General features: G+C 52.0%; 3 protein-coding genes, 1 long non-coding RNA gene and 4 other non-coding genes across 15 annotated transcripts; 7 read left to right on the top strand and 1 right to left on the bottom strand.

Annotated features, from left to right (window-relative positions):
* The first annotated feature begins 3,139 nt into the window (after positions 1-3,139).
* On the top strand, positions 3,140-5,972 carry LOC106628529 (uncharacterized). Of its 4 annotated transcripts, none has more exons than XR_015774588.1 (5): positions 3,140-3,350; positions 3,751-3,814; positions 4,403-4,448; positions 4,815-4,938; positions 5,519-5,972. It is a non-coding gene; the product is annotated as an uncharacterized LOC106628529 (long non-coding RNA). The 4 variants fall into 4 exon arrangements; XR_015774590.1 differs by having other exon boundaries at positions 4,324-4,448; XR_001331941.2 differs by having other exon boundaries at positions 3,748-3,814.
* Positions 3,430-3,572, top strand: LOC148182521 (small nucleolar RNA SNORA16B/SNORA16A family). Its single transcript, XR_015774619.1, has one exon. It is a non-coding gene; the product is annotated as a small nucleolar RNA SNORA16B/SNORA16A family (small nucleolar RNA).
* LOC148182520 (small nucleolar RNA SNORA44) lies at positions 4,156-4,286 on the top strand. The gene has a single exon (XR_015774621.1). It is a non-coding gene; the product is annotated as a small nucleolar RNA SNORA44 (small nucleolar RNA).
* LOC148182519 (small nucleolar RNA SNORA61) lies at positions 4,487-4,621 on the top strand. Its single transcript, XR_015774611.1, has one exon. It is a non-coding gene; the product is annotated as a small nucleolar RNA SNORA61 (small nucleolar RNA).
* LOC148182518 (small nucleolar RNA SNORD99) lies at positions 5,337-5,407 on the top strand. Its single transcript, XR_015774610.1, has one exon. It is a non-coding gene; the product is annotated as a small nucleolar RNA SNORD99 (small nucleolar RNA).
* Positions 5,973-6,338: 366 nt separating the features above from the next.
* On the top strand, positions 6,339-8,599 carry LOC102113772 (ras-related protein Rab-42). The gene is given in 5 exon segments (XM_088067304.1): positions 6,339-6,417; positions 6,781-6,849; positions 7,357-7,651; positions 8,330-8,496; positions 8,499-8,599. Coding segments are annotated over 5 exon segments (711 nt in total).
* Positions 8,600-9,265: 666 nt separating this feature from the next.
* Positions 9,266-10,697, top strand: LOC102103086 (ras-related protein Rab-39B-like). Its single transcript, XM_005529847.2, has 2 exons — positions 9,266-9,480; positions 10,271-10,697. Exons 1-2 carry the CDS (start codon positions 9,266-9,268, stop codon positions 10,695-10,697), a joined length of 642 nt encoding a protein of 213 aa, XP_005529904.1.
* A 1,406-nt stretch (positions 10,698-12,103) lies between these two features.
* TAF12 (TATA-box binding protein associated factor 12) lies at positions 12,104-17,870 on the bottom strand. Of its 5 annotated transcripts, XM_088067442.1 has the most exons (7): positions 17,785-17,863; positions 16,979-17,074; positions 15,602-15,853; positions 14,234-14,401; positions 13,483-13,597; positions 13,208-13,296; positions 12,104-12,556 (listed from the first exon to the last, which is right to left on the bottom strand). In XM_088067442.1, the coding sequence occupies exons 3-7, from the start codon at positions 15,767-15,769 to the stop codon at positions 12,521-12,523; spliced, it is 576 nt and encodes a 191-aa protein (XP_087923568.1). In that variant the 5' UTR covers positions 15,770-15,853; positions 16,979-17,074; positions 17,785-17,863; the 3' UTR covers positions 12,104-12,520. The 5 variants fall into 5 exon arrangements, with proteins under 5 accessions (XP_087923568.1, XP_087923567.1, XP_005529902.1 ...); XM_088067441.1 differs by lacking the exon at positions 16,979-17,074 and having other exon boundaries at positions 17,785-17,870; XM_005529845.2 differs by lacking the exon at positions 16,979-17,074 and having other exon boundaries at positions 14,324-14,401; positions 17,785-17,870.
* Between the last annotated feature and the right edge of the window lie 48 nt (positions 17,871-17,918).

Below are 17,918 nucleotides of genomic sequence, written 5' to 3'. Positions count from 1 at the left end.
AACCTCAACCAAGATTCTGTGGAGCTGTTAAATCTCTGCATTGTTTTTTGTTGTTTTTTTTTTATATTACTTACTCATCTTAATGTTCATTTTCAGCTCCCAGCCATTACTGCAGTGTGTGAAGCACAGGAGAGACTTTTATATGAAGCTACAAGACAGCCACCTCCTGGGATTTGTAGGGTTTGCCTTTTGGAATCCCAGTTAAACAGAGTGTGGGATTTTGTTTCTCCTGGATGGCTATAGGAAAGTCCCAGATTAATTACCATTTAGTGTCACAGAGGATGAAAGACAAAGAGTCCACGTAGTAAGGTAAGTTCTGCTTTTATGTCTATATGCTAAAGGCAAGAAGTCCAAGGCAGATGATATCACAGCTCCCTGGGATTGTGTAATTCCTGAAAATTGTATTTATATCAGCAACGGAGATCAGGAAGCACTCTGCCTTTAAGCAGGCAGGGTTTATAGCAATTCCAAAAACAACTCAAATGCTCTTATTGTCTTCTTTATTGAATATGCGATCATCCAATTTAGATGAAATTGTAGGGACTCCAATTCCCATTTTGAGTTACACTGACTGGGTATGTTCAGCAGAGGTGGAGGTACATGGGTGTTCTCAGGCACATAGTGGTGATTTCCAAAGGCTGAGCTCCGAGGCTGCGGGGTGGCCCCTTGCCATTAGCCTGTGTTTAATTAAAAGCTTGACAATGCACATTGGGGTGGCCTGGGGGTGATCCTGACCCGCTTCCAAATAGATGAGGAGTCTGGAAGCATTTCTTTAGCAAATGTATGGATTAAAGGGCTGAAAGGGGCTGAAGGTAATTTTTTTTTTTTTTCCATGTGAGTCTGACTAGAGAAAATTCCAGTTATTTGGATCAGTTTCTGGAGACAGGTTCATATCCCACACACTGAGACATACACAACACCCTTGGGAATTTCTCTGAATCCCTTTTGAGGAACAGAGATAAATATTTGACTCTAATCTTCCTGTACTTGGTTTCTCATTACTGGCTTGTTAATCTTCAGCTTTTGCTAAACAAGATCTGAGTAGAATTTTTACCTTCCAGCCTTCTCCCAGTGATCTTGTAAACATACTGGATAAACCCATTTCTGGATTTAACCTGGGATTTGCTTAACCATGAAACTAATTCTGTGGCAGGATGGGGTATGAATTTAAAATGCAGTAGCAGAAACTGACAGAGCTGCTTCAGGAAATGTCAATGACAGAGCTCGCTTTCCCTTTTCTCCTGGTTAGAGCATTTCTTCAGAAAATATCTCCTTTTATTCTTCCTTAGAAGTTATTCCAAGTCAAAATGGCTTTGCCAAGTGCATTTTTTTAGGAAGGGGCTTGGGGTCCTGCTCGGCACACGCTCATTTTTCCCAGGCATGTGGTGGGATTCTTGGGGTGTTCTGTGCAGGACTGTTGGACTTTATGATGCTTGTGGGCCCCTTCCAAATCAGGATGTCCCATGATTCTATAATTCAAAGATCATACTGCTCTGCTGTAAAATTTCCAGGGAAAAAGCAATGGTGGATAACAGTTGACAGAGATTGAGAGCTGATGATGGCTAGGACTTGCCTTGTCCCCTTGAGGTGTCCCAGGGAGCCACAGGCACTACAACACCTGGATCAGTAATGCACACCTGCTTTTCCTTACTGATAGTTTTCAGGTCCCTGTACTGTCTTGTCTGTACAAGACAAGTGCATTGTCTGCTCCCATTGTCAGGTGCTGGGAACTGCAGCCTCTTCCAGCATATGCTCCCTGTCTTGTGCTGTGGAAGAGGCTGGTGAAAGATTCCCACGAGGTTTCATCAGGGCTTCGCTGACCATGGACATGCAGTGGGGTTTTCTCTGCCCCTCTTGGATCTGCATCCATCTTGTCATGTCAGGCTGAGGTCTCCTGGGCATCCAGTGCTTTTCATTGCTGCTCCCAGTTTCGTTGATTCTCCCAGTTCAGCATTTGGATGAGTCTGTTTCCAAGCAATGTTCGCCAAGGTTTGAATTTTTGGGGAAGGTTGATGGCTTTTTTTTCCTACAGTAATCTCCCAGGTTCTACCCTGCCCTAAGATTTGACATGATTTCTAGGCACATGTTGTATAAGTGGCTGTGCCAAGGAGACTCCAGGGATTGCCTCGTGACTTGGCAGAGCAGCTCTGAGATCCACAGAGGAGGAGAATGGGAGTAGTTGCTTGTACCTGGTACCTGACAGCTTTGGCAAGAGTTGTCTTGGGGAGGGTTTGGCCACACAAAGTTTGAGGCTTATTCCTAGACTTGGCCTTAAACAGCTGAGGGTTTATTTTATTGCTGATCTACCATGTTTGGAGGAAATTACCAGCTCAAAAGACCATTACTGAACGCTGGGAATTTTCTCATCTGCTCACTTGCTCAGAACAGATTAAAACATGACCATCCTTTTTGCCCTTTCTCCAGGGTTTGGGCAGGAAGCAGTCTCAGGCTTTTCCAGCTGATTTCCCACAATGGGTGTGCCTTCAGAATCAGCACCAGCAGCTGTTCCAGCACTCCTTTCCAGCCCGTTGGCAGGTGCACCCATTTTAAATCCTTTCCACGGATTATAAATCATGACCCAGGAGCCTTACAGAGGTACTATGTTGGCAATCAGACTTCTGTTTCCAAGAACCTTTCCTTCTATTCCCCAAGGGTGGAGTACTCCGCCGTTCCAAAAGGGAGGAAGGAATAGGGGAAACATAGCTACTGGCTTCAGTTTTTCAGAGAGTAACCCTTGGTGTGGACCTTGCATGCGGAAGGAGAGAGAAACTGTATTTGTCTCACCTGAACTGGAGAGTCATTTAGATGGGGTGGGGGTGTGCAGCTGCTCCCAGTGCTAGTAGGGGTTGTGAATCATGGGATCATGAAATAGTTGGGGTTGGCAGGGGACTCAAAGCTCATCTCATTCCACCTGCTGCCATGGGCAAGAACACTTGCTACTAGAGCAGGTTGTTCGGGGGCCTCCGTTATCCTTTGGGATGGGGTGGAGTGGGCGGCTGGAAGGGGGAAGGCAGGAAGGACGGCGAGGGCTGTGGGCAGTGCGACCTACAACTCCCAGAATCCTCCGCGGGAGGGCCCGGCACCAGCAGCCAATCGGAGCCCACACTGCCGCGGTATAAAAAATGGCCGCGGAGGAACTTCCTCCTCTTTCGGCTATGGCGGCGAGTAGGGTGAGCTGCGCGGCCATCACCAGGGGCCATCCACTGCCATCCTCCTTCGCTGGGCCTCTCCCGCCGCATCAACGCCCCGTGGGCATCGCTCCCGGCGGCAGCGCTTCGGTGCGCTCCGAAGGCTGCGAAGGGCAGCGCGACCTTACCCCGCCCTCCTCTTCAGGCTGGGCCCGGCCCCAGGTGAGTGGGGGACCCCCGAGGCTGAACTGATCCCCTGTCCCGGGACAGGCAGCTGCGGGAGGGAGAGCCCCCCGGACCCGCCCGGCCCTATCGAAGCTGCGTCTGTCGGTGCTATGGTAGATGCAGTCAAAAAGGAGCCGAAAGCAAAGGGACTTTCCTCGACGGTCGCCGCTCAGTTGGAGCTTTTGTAACTGTTCGGCAACATTTCGGGAAAGTACACGGCCCGCCATAGGTTAGGGGGTTGCTGGTGCTGGAAGTAGGCGGCTGCCGCAAATCCGTGCCCCTGGGTTCTAAATTGATGCACCGGTGGGAGGGAGGGGTGTATCCCATCTTTCTGTAGTTTTGTTTTAACTTATTATTCTTGTAATTTACTTAAACCTCAAGACTTTTTTCCCAGCAGCATCCTGGCATAGAAGGTGATCCCAGGGCATGGGATGTCTCGTGATGGCCTCAGCTGTGGTCAGGTAAGATGGGTGGTCCAGGTTCTGGAGTCCTCCATTGTGCTGAGCATTTGGTTGGTTTTGTGGCTTCCCTGGGCCACAGTAAGAACCAGCAGCATTTCCTGCCCCTCTGCTGTCAGACAGTGCCAGCATGTGCTGTTCCAAGGCTGTGCATCCTCAGGGCTTGTTCTTGGGGCTGGGCCCTGCAAACTGCCTTAGTTCTTGCTCCGTCTGGATCATGTATGGGTGAGATAAGGGCAGTTCCTCTCTCAGGGGCTCACTAGAGGCAGAACTGGGAATCATCCCTGATCCAGAGCCAGTTGACTGCTCTGTTATAGACTTTACCGTTTAAGCTCCATGTGTACCTGCATGTTTATCCAAGAGCTGTGGCTCCATGCAGTAGCTACAGGTCTCCAGCAACATGCCAGAGCAATGGGAGGGTCTTTGACTGCTGGGCCTCTTTTGTCCATGACTGTCACTCACCCCTCCAATACATTTTTAGGAATTGGGCTGTTCTTTGCATGTGGTTTTAGGGTGGAATGAGTCAGAGGTGTGTCTACAAGAGTCTGCAGCCCACTGCTGATTTTGGGGGTATGTTACGATGTCTTCCAGGGCTCCTGGGTGTTCCAGAGCTCACCCATCTGATGGATAAACCCAGGTGAGAAGGTAGTACCCTTGTTGGATCTCCACAGCACATCCCTCCAAATCCCTTTCCCATCAGATCTGAATACCGATCTTGTGGTCGAAAAAGGAGGAAGAGTAAAATTCATGCTGGTCTTGGGCTCTCTGCAGGTGTGTCATATGCTGAGAGGGGCCACTAGGAAGACAGACTGTGTTGGCCTTACTGTTTTGGGAAGTCTGGTTGGGAAGGAAAGTCCTGGTCAGGAGAAGGGATAAATGCTGGGCACAGGGGGCAGAGGTGCTGTGAGAGTCCGAGGGTTGGGATTTGTTGGGAGTATCTGAGCCATGGATTTACAGTGACCCATCAGCTTCAGGCACTAAACTCTCTCTCTTGTTTTTTCAGCAGTTAATCTGGAAAAGGGTGAGAACTTGATAGCCCTGTCCCAAGGGCTTCAGCTTGCTTCCCATAGGACCTGAGTTGTGGGGATGCTGCCGTGTGGAGCATGTGAGTCGTCCCCTAGGGAACAGTAAGTTTAAACTAGATGCTGGGAGGAAATTCTTGGCTGTGAGTATGAGGAAGCCCTGGTTACCCAGAGAAGCTGTGGCTGCCTCATCCCTGAAGTGTCCAGGGCCAGGTTGGATGGGGCTTAGGCCATCCTGGTCTGGTGGAAGGTGTCCCTGCCCATGTCATGAGCAGGGTGGAGCTTTTAAGGTGCCTTCTTAACCCAAACCATTCTGGTATTTCATGATCTGGAGTGGGGTCTGAAGGACAGGGTCCAGTTCAAGCTGACTGCCTGTGCTAGAAGTGGCCAGTTTTTTACCTGGACTGTGCAGGTGGGAATTATCAACCTCGTTTCAGAGGCTTTTAGTTAACCAGAGTTGTGATCTGTGGTGCAAGGTGTGGGTGAAATCAGTGGCAGTGCAGCCTGGTCTATGATGATTCCCGAGTCTGGAGACTGTTGAATGAGTCCTGCGGATATGGGGCTGAGGCCGGGCATGAGTGGGTAGGGAAAAAACAGAAATTCTGGAACGTGGATGGAATCTTGACGCAGCGCTGAGCCCAACTGCTTATCACTCAGCTGGTTTGTATTTTATCCCTTTTTTCAGGCCTGAGCAGAGGGTGAGCCATCCTTGAGGGACTTGGTGCTGCAGTGTCAGACTGTTTTTTCCCAGCTCTCTCCTCCAGAAGTGGGAGCTCTGCAGAGCCAGATCCTGGCTCCTTCCCAAGCTGTGAGCTCCACCGAGTGGGATCAGCCCGATTTCTGGGCTCCACTCCCCCGCCGTGGAGGGAGATGAAATTGGTTTGGCTTCAAGTGTTGCCCAGTCTCCCGATCAGATGCTCCACATGGAAGAACAGTCTGTTCCATGGAGTTTTCTCAGGTGGGGGTCTGCACATCAAACGCTTGGTTAGAGCAGGGAGCCAGTAATGCCAAGGTGGTGGGTTTGATCCCTGTACAGGCCATTCACTTAAAAGCTGGACTCGGGGATCCCTGTGAGTTCCTTCCAACTTAGAATATTCTCTGTGTGTGACACAAGTTGTAATAAATGCAATTACTTCAAATCCTTGTGGTGTCTCCTGTGTTTTGAGTTGCATTGGGATGGGGTGAGGCTGGGTTGGCTCTGAGACAGGGAGCCTGAGCATCCCCTTGTAAGGTGCAGGTCGTGGGTGGGGAGACATAAACCCACAACTCATGCTCCAGGTGCTCGTGAGACAAACAACTTCGTTAATTATTCAGAACTCGCTTAAATACTCAAAGTTTCCTGGGCTAGATGGCCTTGGCTGATACGTCTCTCCCTGCCCATCTTCCTGGCCATTTGTGTGCTTTCTTCTCAGCTTGGATGGGGCTGGCGGAGGGTCCCCTATAATTTATCCTGGGACATGTTCATGTTCAGACATGAACTAGGCTAGCTGAACTGGATTTGTGTTATGGTCAGATTTACCTTGGCCAGCCCAAGCCAGCTGTACTGTGACATCCCCGTCCAGTGGAGCTCACCTGTGCTCACAGGTGAGTTTCTGTTCTTGCTGCACGGTAGGGTGTGACTCCCCCCCCCCCCCCCAGCACTCAGCAGAGGTCTGTGGAGTGCAGAAACACCTGGCCCTTCATGGTAGTGCTAGAGCAGCTCCTGCAACCTTGGGGTGCTCCAACACCCTCAGCTGGAGCCTTGGTGATTCTGGTTGCCTGTTTTCCCACCATAGAGAAAAATGGGTGGTGGGGAACCACAGTCTCTCAGTTGGAGCTGCTCTCTTCTGTCTCTGGATGGCTGGACAGTGGCAAAGTCTCTGCACCTGAGGTAACGTGGGTGCCAAGAGTGCTTTGTCCTGGAATATTGAGCTGGTGCCTCTGACCCCTCTGGTCTCTTACCTGCAGGTCTTGAGAGCCTCTTCCCTGTGGAGTGTCTCCCAGCTCTTCCAGAATCCTGTCTTCTGGGGGACACCAGTGAGTGTGCACTCACTGCCTGGCTGTCCCTGTTGTCACCAAAGCTAGGCAGCAGAGACAGCTGGTGTGTGGCAACACTAAACAGCATCCTGGCAGCAACAAAGACTAAATGCTAGAATGTGCAAGGAAATGATTAGCGTGAACTTGTGTTGCTGCTGAAGTTTGAAATGTTGGGCTGTTACTAGGGTGTGTGTTTTGGAGTTTGGAGGTTGGGAAGCAGGCAAATGGGAAAAAAATAGTTTTAAAAACGGGAATTTAAATAATCACTTAATTCAGTGATTTTCCTAGGTGGTTATAACTATGCAGCAGCTCGAAACTTTTCTTTTTTTTTTTTTTGTATGTAAACCTGGGAAGATGTAACCCTCTTACTTTCCTCAGTGTTACTGGGAAGGATGAGGACTGAGCTGGCAGCTGGGACAGTTCTCCCTGGGACAGTTTGGGGCCAGAGCCATCCCTGTCCCCAGGTGGGGTGGGGACAAGGGTGGAGGCCTGTCCTGTTGCTGCTAGCACAGCAGGAATGCAGTGGGTCAGGATCCAGCCAGCTCAGCCATGTGACAGATTCCCACCAGGATCTTGACCCTGAGGGACACTTCCAGTTCTGCATCATCGTGCTAGGGGACATGGCCGTGGGCAAGTCCTCACTGCTGCGCTGCTTTGCTGACAGGCTGAGTGGGGGTCCTGGTGGGGTAGCCACCCCTGGCCCAAGCATCGGCGTCGAGTTCTACAGCCAGACTATCCTGATGTCGCCCACCATCAAGGCCAAGCTGCAGCTCTGGGATACGGCTGGCCAGGAGCGGTTCAGGTGAGGTGGGTATGTGGACCCCAGCACCCCCACCCCACTGAGTCATCCTCCCAGCCTGGGGTGTTTGTAAATCCCGGGCCAGATGTGCACAGACAGGCAGCGATAGCTCTCGGGGATGGTGATGCTTTAGGGGCCAGTGACACCTTGTGTTGAGCTTGCAGTGACACTGGAGCTGTTCAGGGGAGCAGGGCCGGGTGCTGGTTGCGGTGTGCTGGTGGGTTGGGGCAGGGTGGTTTCTTTCCTGATTACATCAGACCAATCAACTCCCAGGAGCACCTGGGAGTGTAAGAGAGGCTCAAATGGGGCATGAAGAGCTGAAGAGCAAAGTGATGTGGCTGGAGCTGGGCTCCCAGGCCCTCCCCATCCCTGGGAACCTTTTGGGAACCCCAAGGTTCGTCCTGGTGGTGCCCTGTTTCTGTCCAGTGCTGCCCTATCCCCACTACACCTGGGGGCTGTTGGAAGTACAATGGTACCACAGAGTCCCTGAAAACCCCACAGGTCTCCTCTGGAGCCCCCTCAGTCTGGGGGGAGGGTTGCTGAACAGAAAACAGGGCTGTAAATAGCCAAGACAGGTCTCCCGTTCCCACTCCCGAGGTCTGATCTATCACCCAAAAATCTCCCAAGCCCCGTCCTAGGGCTGTCAGTGTGAGACATTGAAACCCTGCTGGGTATACCCAGGTCCATCACCAGGTCCTTCTACCGGAGTGCAGTGCGGGTGCTGCTAGTCTTCGACCTCACCAATCGGGCATCTTTCGAGCATGTCTCTGAGTGGTATTGTGAGGCTGCAGGGGACCGGCTGCCTGTCTTTGTCCTGGTGGGACACAAGTGTGACCTGGTGGCCGAGCGAACGTGTCAGCAGAGGAAGCCGGACACCTCGCCACCACCCTGGGCATGGCCTTTGTGGAGACCTTGGCCTGCAGCAATGTCAACGTGGAGTTGGCCTTCTAGACACTGGCTGGGAGTATCCAGCTGGTACTGGGGATCCTTGCCCCACACCAGGAATGTGATGGCATCAGGCTCATCCCCAGCCAGAGTCGCCGCCAGCCCCCAGCAGGGAGAGAGCCCCAGGAGTACTGCCAGTGCTGATGGGGACAGGGGGATGTGGGACCCCAACCCGTGAGGATGCTTCTCTCTCCACGCAGCACCTGCAGCCCTTGGGTGATTATGAGGTTTGGGTCTTCCACCTGGGCTTGGGATTATTTCAAACCTTAATTGGGGGGCTCTGAAAAATAATACTCTGCTGTAGGAGCGTTTTTAATAAACCTAAGGCTTTTCCACACTAAAAGGCTGTGCCAAGCTCTGCATCCCAGGCAGAGGCACAGCACTCATACCATGGCATGGGGGATCCTCTGCTTTGGGGGGCATTGCTGGTGGGACAACAGCTCCCCTTGTCTGGGACACTTTTCAGGGTGTCCTGTCCATGGGAAAATGGGAGCAGGCACCCCTGAGTTCTTCCAGCTGGATGGAGCCAAAATAAAGGGGACAAAGGGGCTCCAAAGGGGCCATGCAGCACCAGTGGTGCTGGGAACGCCTCCTGGGTGGAGGAGCTCTCTGCCTGCCTGAACACGCTCCTGGTGCGGGGGTGGCAGGTCCTGGCAGCCAGCAGAGGCACAGATGGAGCCACGGTGGCAGTACCAGTTCCGGGTGATCATGCTGGGGGACTCAACAGTGGGGAAATCTTCCCTGCTGCAATGCTACACCGAGGGTGTCTTCCTAGACACTGTCAACCAGACAGTGGGGGTGGACTTCTACGTCCAATTCGTGGAGCTGGAGCCAGGGCTGCAAGTGAAGCTGCAGTTCTGGGACACAGCCGGGCAGGAGAGATTCAGGTGGGTCCATGGGGTGGTGGAGGTGGATGTCCCCCTCCAGATTTGGGGTGGAGTGTGATTGCAAGCCCAAGGAGGTCCTTGGTGTGGCTGTGTTCCCATTTGTCCCTTTGTGTGAGGAACCACCATGCCAAAAGCCAAAGCTAAGGGAAAGGAGCCCTTGGGACTGCCTTGTAAGTCCTTGCTCCAGCTTTGGGATACAGTACTCCCCCAAGAACCCTCCTGCCACACTAGGTGCAGAGGGGCTGGGGAACAGCTGGGAGCCTACTGGGTGCTGGGTGAAACATCTTCCTCAGCTCAGCTGCTAGGAGCCTCCACACTTCACTGTGGGGCTGTCTCCACCAGCCAGGCAGCTCCTGGGGACAAGAAAGCTTGGGAGATGTGGCTACAGGGGATGGGAGAGTGGAAAATCTGGGTTTGCAGGAATGGGAGGGTTGTTTGCAGGAATGAGAGAGGACTGTTGCAGCAGAGATGGGAAAGTACTGGGGACATGGCAGCAGGGACAGAAGAGTTCCAGGACCGTGACAGCAGGGATGGTGGAGCCCTGTGGACATGGCTGCAGACACAGGGGCACTTGGGGGCTGTGACTGCAGGAGACAGATGAGCTTTGGTGGTTGAGCAGAAACCCTGGAACTCTTACACAGCAAAAGGCTGATTCTCATTCATGGTGATTTGAACACAAGGTGCTGCTTGCAGAAGCAGGTCCTAGCCAGGACCACTCTGCAGGCAGGGAACATGCTGTCTGAGGTGGCACAGGGTTGGCCACTCACCCTCCCTGTTCTTGGCACCCCAGGTCCGTGACTCGCTCCTACTACCGCAACTCGGCTGGGGGGATGCTGCTTTTCGACCTCACTAACCGCGCGTCCTTTGAGAGCATCCGGCAATGGCACCGGGAGGTGACTGACACAATCCAGCCTTTCCGTATGGTCTTCCTGCTGGTGGGGCACAAGAGTGACCTGTCTGGGCAGCGCCGGGTGGGCCAGAGAGAGGCGGAGAAGTTGGCGGCCTCACTGGGTGTCCAGTACGTGGAGACCTCAGCCAAAGACGCTTCCAATGTGGTCCAGGCCTTCCAGATGCTGACAGTGGCCATTTACCAAGCGCTGCAGACGGGGCAGTTGGTAGCTACCGAGGCATGGGATGGGGTGAAGAGCAGCGTCCCGCTGCCAGTGCTGCCCAAGGCTCAGGCACTGGAGAAGAAGCAGAAGAAATGCTCGTGCTAGAGCCGGGGACACTGGCAAGGCAGGGACACGCTGGGCTCAAGAGGGGAAGTGGATATGGAGCAGCCAGACACAGGCAGGAGTGGCATGGCCACATTAAATACCTCTGGTCACCCTCTGCCTGCCTGTGTTTTCCTGGGAAAGAGGAAGCGTGTTGGAAGGGTGAAGTCCTCCAGTGGGACTTCACAGGCCTGCAGAAGTCAATGTCACCCCTTCTCCTATTCTCTCTTGTACTGACTGAGATCCTAATCATAAAGCCCTGAATTCTTTAAGTCTTCCCAAATAGAATTAAAAGTGACAAATTTATCATGGAACTCAGATAATGTATCTGCCATTCTGGCTGAGTACATGACTAGTTGAGCCCAAAGGAAAAAGAATGACATACCATTCATGCTTTCTCTTTTAGATTGATCTTCATACAATGTAATTTGCAAAAAAACCCTCCGTACAAGGCTGCAGAAAGGAGCTCACCAGGCTCCTCATCCCACAGTGACATGAGGAGTGAGCCTGGGATGGTCCTAGAATCACTTCACGCACCCTGGTTTCCCCTACAGGTACCAGGAGCCTCCAGAAAGCTGGACAGGGAGGATGAGCCCAGCTCTGCCTAGGGCTGCAGGAGCCTTCCTGTCACGGAGGGGCGTTTGCAGTGCTGTCAACTTCCTCATCCCCATAACAGCCCCTGGAGCTTCCCTGAGCAGAACAGCAGGAACAGGCAGGGGCATGTGTTTAATGTCCAGGCACAGACAGAATCAGGGGACCTTGACTTCAGGAACATCATGTCACAACATCCCCCTCCCAACAGTCCAAATCTCCCAACAATTGTGAAGGGACTCACTCTGAGCTGGAGGTCAGGAGGGAAGTGACCTGGCCGTCCTTGAATGGCAAGTGAGGGACTGGCCAAATCCTTGTGATCTAGAAGGGTCTGGAGGGGAAACCTCTGGAAGAGCAGCTGAAGGCACTTGGTTTGCTCCCCCTGGAGGAAACAGGAGACTCACCAGTGTCTGCAGCCCCTCCCAAGGGACACCTCTGATCTCTGCTTCCAGTGACCAGGGACAGGACCCAGGAAACAGCTGGTGAAGAAGCGGTGTAATTTGATAATTGCACTTGAAATTGAAATAATTGCGTATTAGGAAACCCTCTTACCCCAGAGGGTGCTTGGCAACGCACGGCTGCCACAGCTCCAGAGAGCATTGGACAACGCTCTCAGGCATAGGGTGGGATTGGTGAGGTGTCCTGGGCAGGCCAGGAGCTGGACTCAATAATCCTTGGGGATCTTTTCCAGCTCAGAATATTCCATAATTCTGCTCTCAGATCTCTCACAGAATAGCACCACACACGGAGCTGAGGTGACAGGGCCCCTGCCATCCCTGTGCAATGCTGCCTAAAGAGCACAAGCCTATGCCAGCAGCTTAGAATAATTTCTTTATTCATGAAAAACAAATGCAAGTATTTATATAAACACTGACATTACAAAGTACTGGACCAGATACGGGCAGGAAGGAGGAAACAAAAACCTCTACAGATGCTTCTAATACTGTCCCACACACGATCAAATGCTCTGTCCCTTGGATAATCACTTGTACGATAAACCACTTTCAAGTCACAAATAAAAGTCTCTGTTTGAGATATGTTGCACTCTGAGGAGGATCGAAGAACAGGGCATAGAATGTTTTTGGCAGGTGTCCTCATCAAGTCAAGATATTGCTGCACCATTAATAAAAAATAGATGCTTTTCTGTAAAGCATTAAAAAAGTATCCCACAGGTGACATCACGGAGGCTTCAGTGGAGAGACAGGTGTCCTGGTGTCTCTGGCTCTGCTCAGGAGCTATTTCTTGGTAGTTTTGCGGATCAGTGCCATTCTCTGCAACAAGAGAGGGTTTTCCATGAGAAGCAGCTCAGAGCAGGTGACTGCACAACCACCCACAGCAGGAACAAGGCATCCCAGGTACTCCAGGACGCTGCCTGACTTGTTTCCCACACAGGTCTTTCAGGTCTGTTTGAATCTTAATGGGGTCCCAGGCTGAAGTCAGAGAAGGGAGTGTGTGCCGCTCCACTTGGCACCCTGGGGCTGTGGAATCAAAGCCCACCTCAAGGTCCTTCTCTCTGCCCAGTGGGAGCTGCAGCATCACCCATGAACCCACTGCAGGGCAGCTCCTTCTAGGCTCTGACGATGGCTTAAAAAGCAATGGCCCAATGCAGTTTTAAAGCAAAATTAAGGGTGTTTTCAGTCCCTTTGCACAGAGATGGAGTTGCCAGGGGCAGTTGAGAAGTGCAGCTCAGGGTTTTAACCCTCCCAAACATCAAGAGCTGCTGCTTCTCTCTGAGAAAAGACAACATAGCTGAGGAGACACAGCAACCTCAACCCCCCACACAAACAGGTCAGGAGACTCTGGAAGTCATTTCCAGTCTGAAACACTTGGAAGAGGCCACAAATTCACAGTGCCAGGAGGCCATGACCACCATCCCCATATCAGCCTTCCTTGTGATTCCTGGTCTTGTGAGGGCTTCTTACCTGTTTGTGAGCTTCTGTAGTGCAGGCTTTTTTGTAGGGCCTGATTTCTTCAGAACCAAAGCCTGGGATCCACATGTTCCACTGGCGCTCTGCAATTCACAGAATGGTTTCAGTTGGAAGAGACATTAGAGCTCATCCAGTTCCAGCCCTTTGCCATGGGCAGGGATGCATTATCTACTCACACATTTCCACCACAGCACTGCAGCTGTGCCCTTACTCCAGGAGGAGCTGAGATCTGGGGCTAGAGGGGAAAGAAACAGATAAAAGTCACTCACCAAGGTGCAACTGGACGTCTTTCACTTCCAGGGTGTTGGACTTGCGATGCCGTGCAAGCTGGCAGGCAGCTGTCACCACACTCTCAATGAAGTCATCAGCAATCTGTAGCAGCATCTGTGGTGGAACAAGGGCAACAACCAGTCTGGTCAGCACTGAGCAGTTGAAATTACATGAGAAGATGAAAACAAGCTCTCAGAAGCTGGTATTTAGAATTACAGAATGTCCTGAATTTGAAGGATCATCCAGACCAACTCTAGGCCCTGCACAGGACACCCCAGCAATCCTCACCCTGTGCCTGAGAGTGTTCTCCAAATGCTCCGTGAGTCTGGATGCCTGGGGAGCCTGTTCAGCACGCAATCACCCTCTGGGAGAAGAACCTTACCCTGATCTCCAGCCATTCCCTGGGTCCTGTCCTTGGTCACAGAGAACAGAGATCGGTGCTACCTCTCGGGAGAAGCTGCAGCCCCCACTGAGCTCTGCCCTCAGTCTACTCTGCTCCAGCTGAACACATGAAGTGCCCTCAGCCACTCCTCTTGTTGTCCCTCCTGATCCTTCCCCACCTTCAGCCTCCTTTGAGTGCCCTGCAATAGTTCTAGATCTTTCTTATATTGTGGTGCCCAAAATTCCACTCAAAGGAGTGGATTTCATAGGTGTTTACTGCAATTGCTATTTTAAAAGCCTTTTTGGGACTGGGATGCATAAAAACAGGGATGGCTGAAGGCTGCATGGGAAAACAAACGTTAAACGAACCAATGCTCTCTCCTTGGACAAAGGGCCACTGATCTGTGACAAATCCCAAATTAACTCTTTCTGCAGTCCCTTCCACGGGTTGGAACCTACTTCTTCCACATCTTCATCCAGCTGCTCGTTCGGATCCACCTCACGCACTAGGTCCTGCAATTTCTTCTTGGTTAAAACCTGAGCATGTGGGAGGAGAGAAGGATTTACTGCCCTGCTCCAGCAAAGAGGCTGCCCATGGAGTGCAGCTACAACCACCTCCTCCCCCCTGCCCCCAGGGCCGAGTCACGCTGTTGACACAGTCTATCAGCTCAGGAATGGCAGAGATAAGAAATATCAGGCATTAAGGACTAATTTTCAATCACCAGTGGTTGCTCTGGTCAACAACTGGAGTGCAGCTGCCAGGATAAATGTTTCCAGCACTAAAATACTGTTGGCAAGGAGAGGAAAGGCAAAACTACAACTGTTAAGATGCAGACAGCAAGTGCAATCAGCACTTGATTTGAACAGTGATTAAAGATGTGCTCAGGGCACGAGGGAAGCATTTCCATGGCTCTAGCACTTATCAGCTTTAGTGCTTCACATGGAAAACAGAGGTATGGGAGTGCTGGGTTATTCCAGGGCAGTCAGACTTGGCAGGAGCAGAAACCACACATCTGTGTCACACATCCTGAAGAACAGGATGCTGAGTCTTAAAGGATATGGATGGAAGTTGTCAGCCTGGTCAGGTCAACCAGACATGGATGGGAAATTCCTGCCCTTCCTCATTCCTTCACTGTTGTGGCTGTTTTGTGCTGGGGTCTAGCACACTTCCAAAGAGTCCAGGTGCCAGCAAAGCCACTGGGAAGCAATGCCAGGGCATTCCCTGGGCAGCAGTTTGTTTTATGTGCATCAAAGGCTCCATGACAGGTTGAGTTAGAAGGGACCTTGAAGTCTGTGTCATCCCACCCCCTGCCATGGGCAGGGATACCTTCCACTATCTCAGGCTGCTCCAAGCCCCATCCAACCTGGCCTTGGACACTCTCAGGGATGGGGCAGCCACAGCTTCTCTGAGCAACCTGCACCTTCATCACCCATTTCTCCCTGTATTTCTCCCATCTAAATCCCATTTAAAAATAACTTCCCCTGTCACACCCCAATATACACTTTCCTAAGACTGGAAAAATCTCTACACCTCCCGCATCCAAACCCCATCCAGCCAGGAAGCACCTGGGAGAGCAGAACTCTGTGAGGAAGTTTTGCTCACTCAGTAACTGACAACTTTAAACATTTTATTTCTGCTGGTGATATAAAGAAGGCAAATGAAGCCACAGGCAAGTCTGTGATGCTTGTGATGTCTAAGCATCATCTCTGTTGTCCCAAAGTCAGGGATGGATTTACCTGGTTGCTTTCAGGACTGAGACGCCCTCCTCCACAGGGTGTTCCTGGCATCTTTGCCACAGTGGTGCTGTTGGCCATGGAGCTCTGCGGGGGGGTGCTGGCTGGTTCTGGCTTAATTGAGGAGAAGTTGGAGAGGTTGATCAAGGTAGAAGTGCCAAACTGGTTCATAATCTGTTGGGCTTTAGCTTTTAGATCATAAAGTTTGTCTAGGTCCTGCTTCTTCTTGGGGTTGTGGGGATCCAAAGCAGTCAACTGGAAAGGGAGAGGAAAGCCATGAAAGCCAGCAAATAGAATTCAGCAGGGTGAACAAGTGTTTGTCCAGGGAAAAGTGCAATGTTCTGACAGCAATCTCTGCTCACAGCATGAGGGGAGAAGTGATGCTTAGTAGCAGAGAAAACCTTCCCTGGTGTTCAGAAAATTAAGTTTTCCAGCAGCACTGACCCACCACCCATTCATCCCTTGAGCTGAACACCCCCACATCCACCCCAACACAGTCTTCCTGAACCCATTTTCCACAAAGAACAGACCATTCAAAGCAGATTTAACTGCAGGACATGGCTTGTTCCTGCTGCAGCAGCATGGAATACACCATGCCCACAATCCAGAGTCCCAGAGAGAAGGCAGGACCCTGCCTCCCTGGGGTCTCCACGGAGCAGGGGGGGTCTTGCTTTTGGCAGCATCACACTCACAGCCCAGCCTTCAGTAACCCCTCCATGTGGGACTGAGAACATTGGTTCATTTTGCGCTCTGAGAGCACAATCTGATGCTCAGAGGGGGAGGAACACGTGTGTGCCCACACCTGCCCCTGTTCTTCCCTCACTGGGCAACTGACAGCCAAGGAAATAGAGTGGGATTTATGGAGCTCCCAGTGGTGAACCACAAGCGGATTGTGTGGTTATCCTCCAGGTGCTGAAGTTACTTAGATTGTTGGTCATGAGGTAAACACTGACTGGCACCTCCTCTGTTTCTGCTCGCTCTAAGCCCCAGGCTCAATGAAGTTTTGCTCTGTGACAGGAAATTCATCCCCTGCACCTTCCACAGTCACAAGCACAACAACTGCTGTGAGCCCAGTGAGTGGAGAAGCCATAGCCCACACCCCTCCCAGAACATCACCAGTCAGCATTACCTACTCTGGAATCCTTCTCTTCCACATAACTCTCATTCCTACAAAAACATTTGATATTTTTTGTATCACCCATTCTGTGTAAGATGGTTACAGGAAACACTTTCACAAGCTGTCCTCACTACAGTGCCACAGATTTCTTTGTCAAGAAAGATCACACAGTCGCTGTTGCAGAGGACAAGCATCCAGCAGGATTCTGAAGAAAAATATGACCAATTTGCCTTTTTCTGCCAGGAAACAGAGCATTCTAGTACCTTCTGATGTGCAGGCAAGCCCAGACCTTCACAGCAGCAGCTCCCTCCAGGGCAGGAGGAGGTTTGGGTGCTGCGATCAGCACAACTTGTTCAGCTCTGCGACAGCACAGCAATAGAGCCATAACTAAATTCCATATTCATGACAAACAGCACATTCCCTGGAGTGCTCAGGGGGATCCCACTTTCATTAACCACAACCAAGTATCTAAATACAATCATAGAATCTCAGTATGGTTTGGGTGGGAAGAAACCTTAAGGTCATCTCATTCCATCCCCTGCCATGGGCAGGAACACTTTCCACTGTCCCACTTGGCTACAAGCCCCTCAAACCTGGCCTTGGGCACTTCCAGGGATGAAGGAGCATCATGCCCAGCTTCTCTGGGCAACCTGTGCCAGGGCCCCACCAGCCTCACGGGGAGGAACTCCTTCCCAATATCCCATCCATCCCTGCCCTCTGGCAGTGGGAAGCCATTCCCTGTGTCCTGCTCCTCCGTGCCTTGTCCCCAGTCCCTCTCCAGCTCCCCTGGAGGCCCTCTAGGCACTGAAAGGGGCTCTGAGCGCTCCCTGGAGCCTTCTCTGCTCCAGGCTGAACATTCCCAGCTTAAAGGGCTCACCAGCACCACGGAGACCGCCGGGATGGGAACGAATCCCTCTCCCAGTGCAGAACGTCTCCGCTGGGAGTCGTGGGGCAAAGCGAAGGTCACCGACCGCCACCGGGACCAACTCAGCGCCCACTCTTGTGCTCCCTCCCGGATTTGGTGTGGAATCCCCAGGTGCTCCGCGCAGCTCCCTCGAGCTCCCCGTACCTCCCCATGACCCGCGGGAACACCGAAGCGCCGCCGCCACTGCTGCGCTCCCTCCGCCGCCCGCCGACACACGGCAGCGCTTCCGCTTCCGCCCGTGGCCGCCGCCAATCAGAAGCGAGTCTGCCTGCGCGCGC

This window comes from Pseudopodoces humilis, chromosome 27 (assembly GCF_049639895.1).
Source record: "Pseudopodoces humilis isolate 2021_Gansu_Grassland_sample_001 chromosome 27, ASM4963989v1, whole genome shotgun sequence".
Classification (NCBI taxonomy): Eukaryota; Metazoa; Chordata; class Aves; order Passeriformes; family Paridae; genus Pseudopodoces; species Pseudopodoces humilis.
Note: the sequence above shows the minus strand (reverse complement) of the source record. Positions and strands in the feature narration are given on the sequence as shown.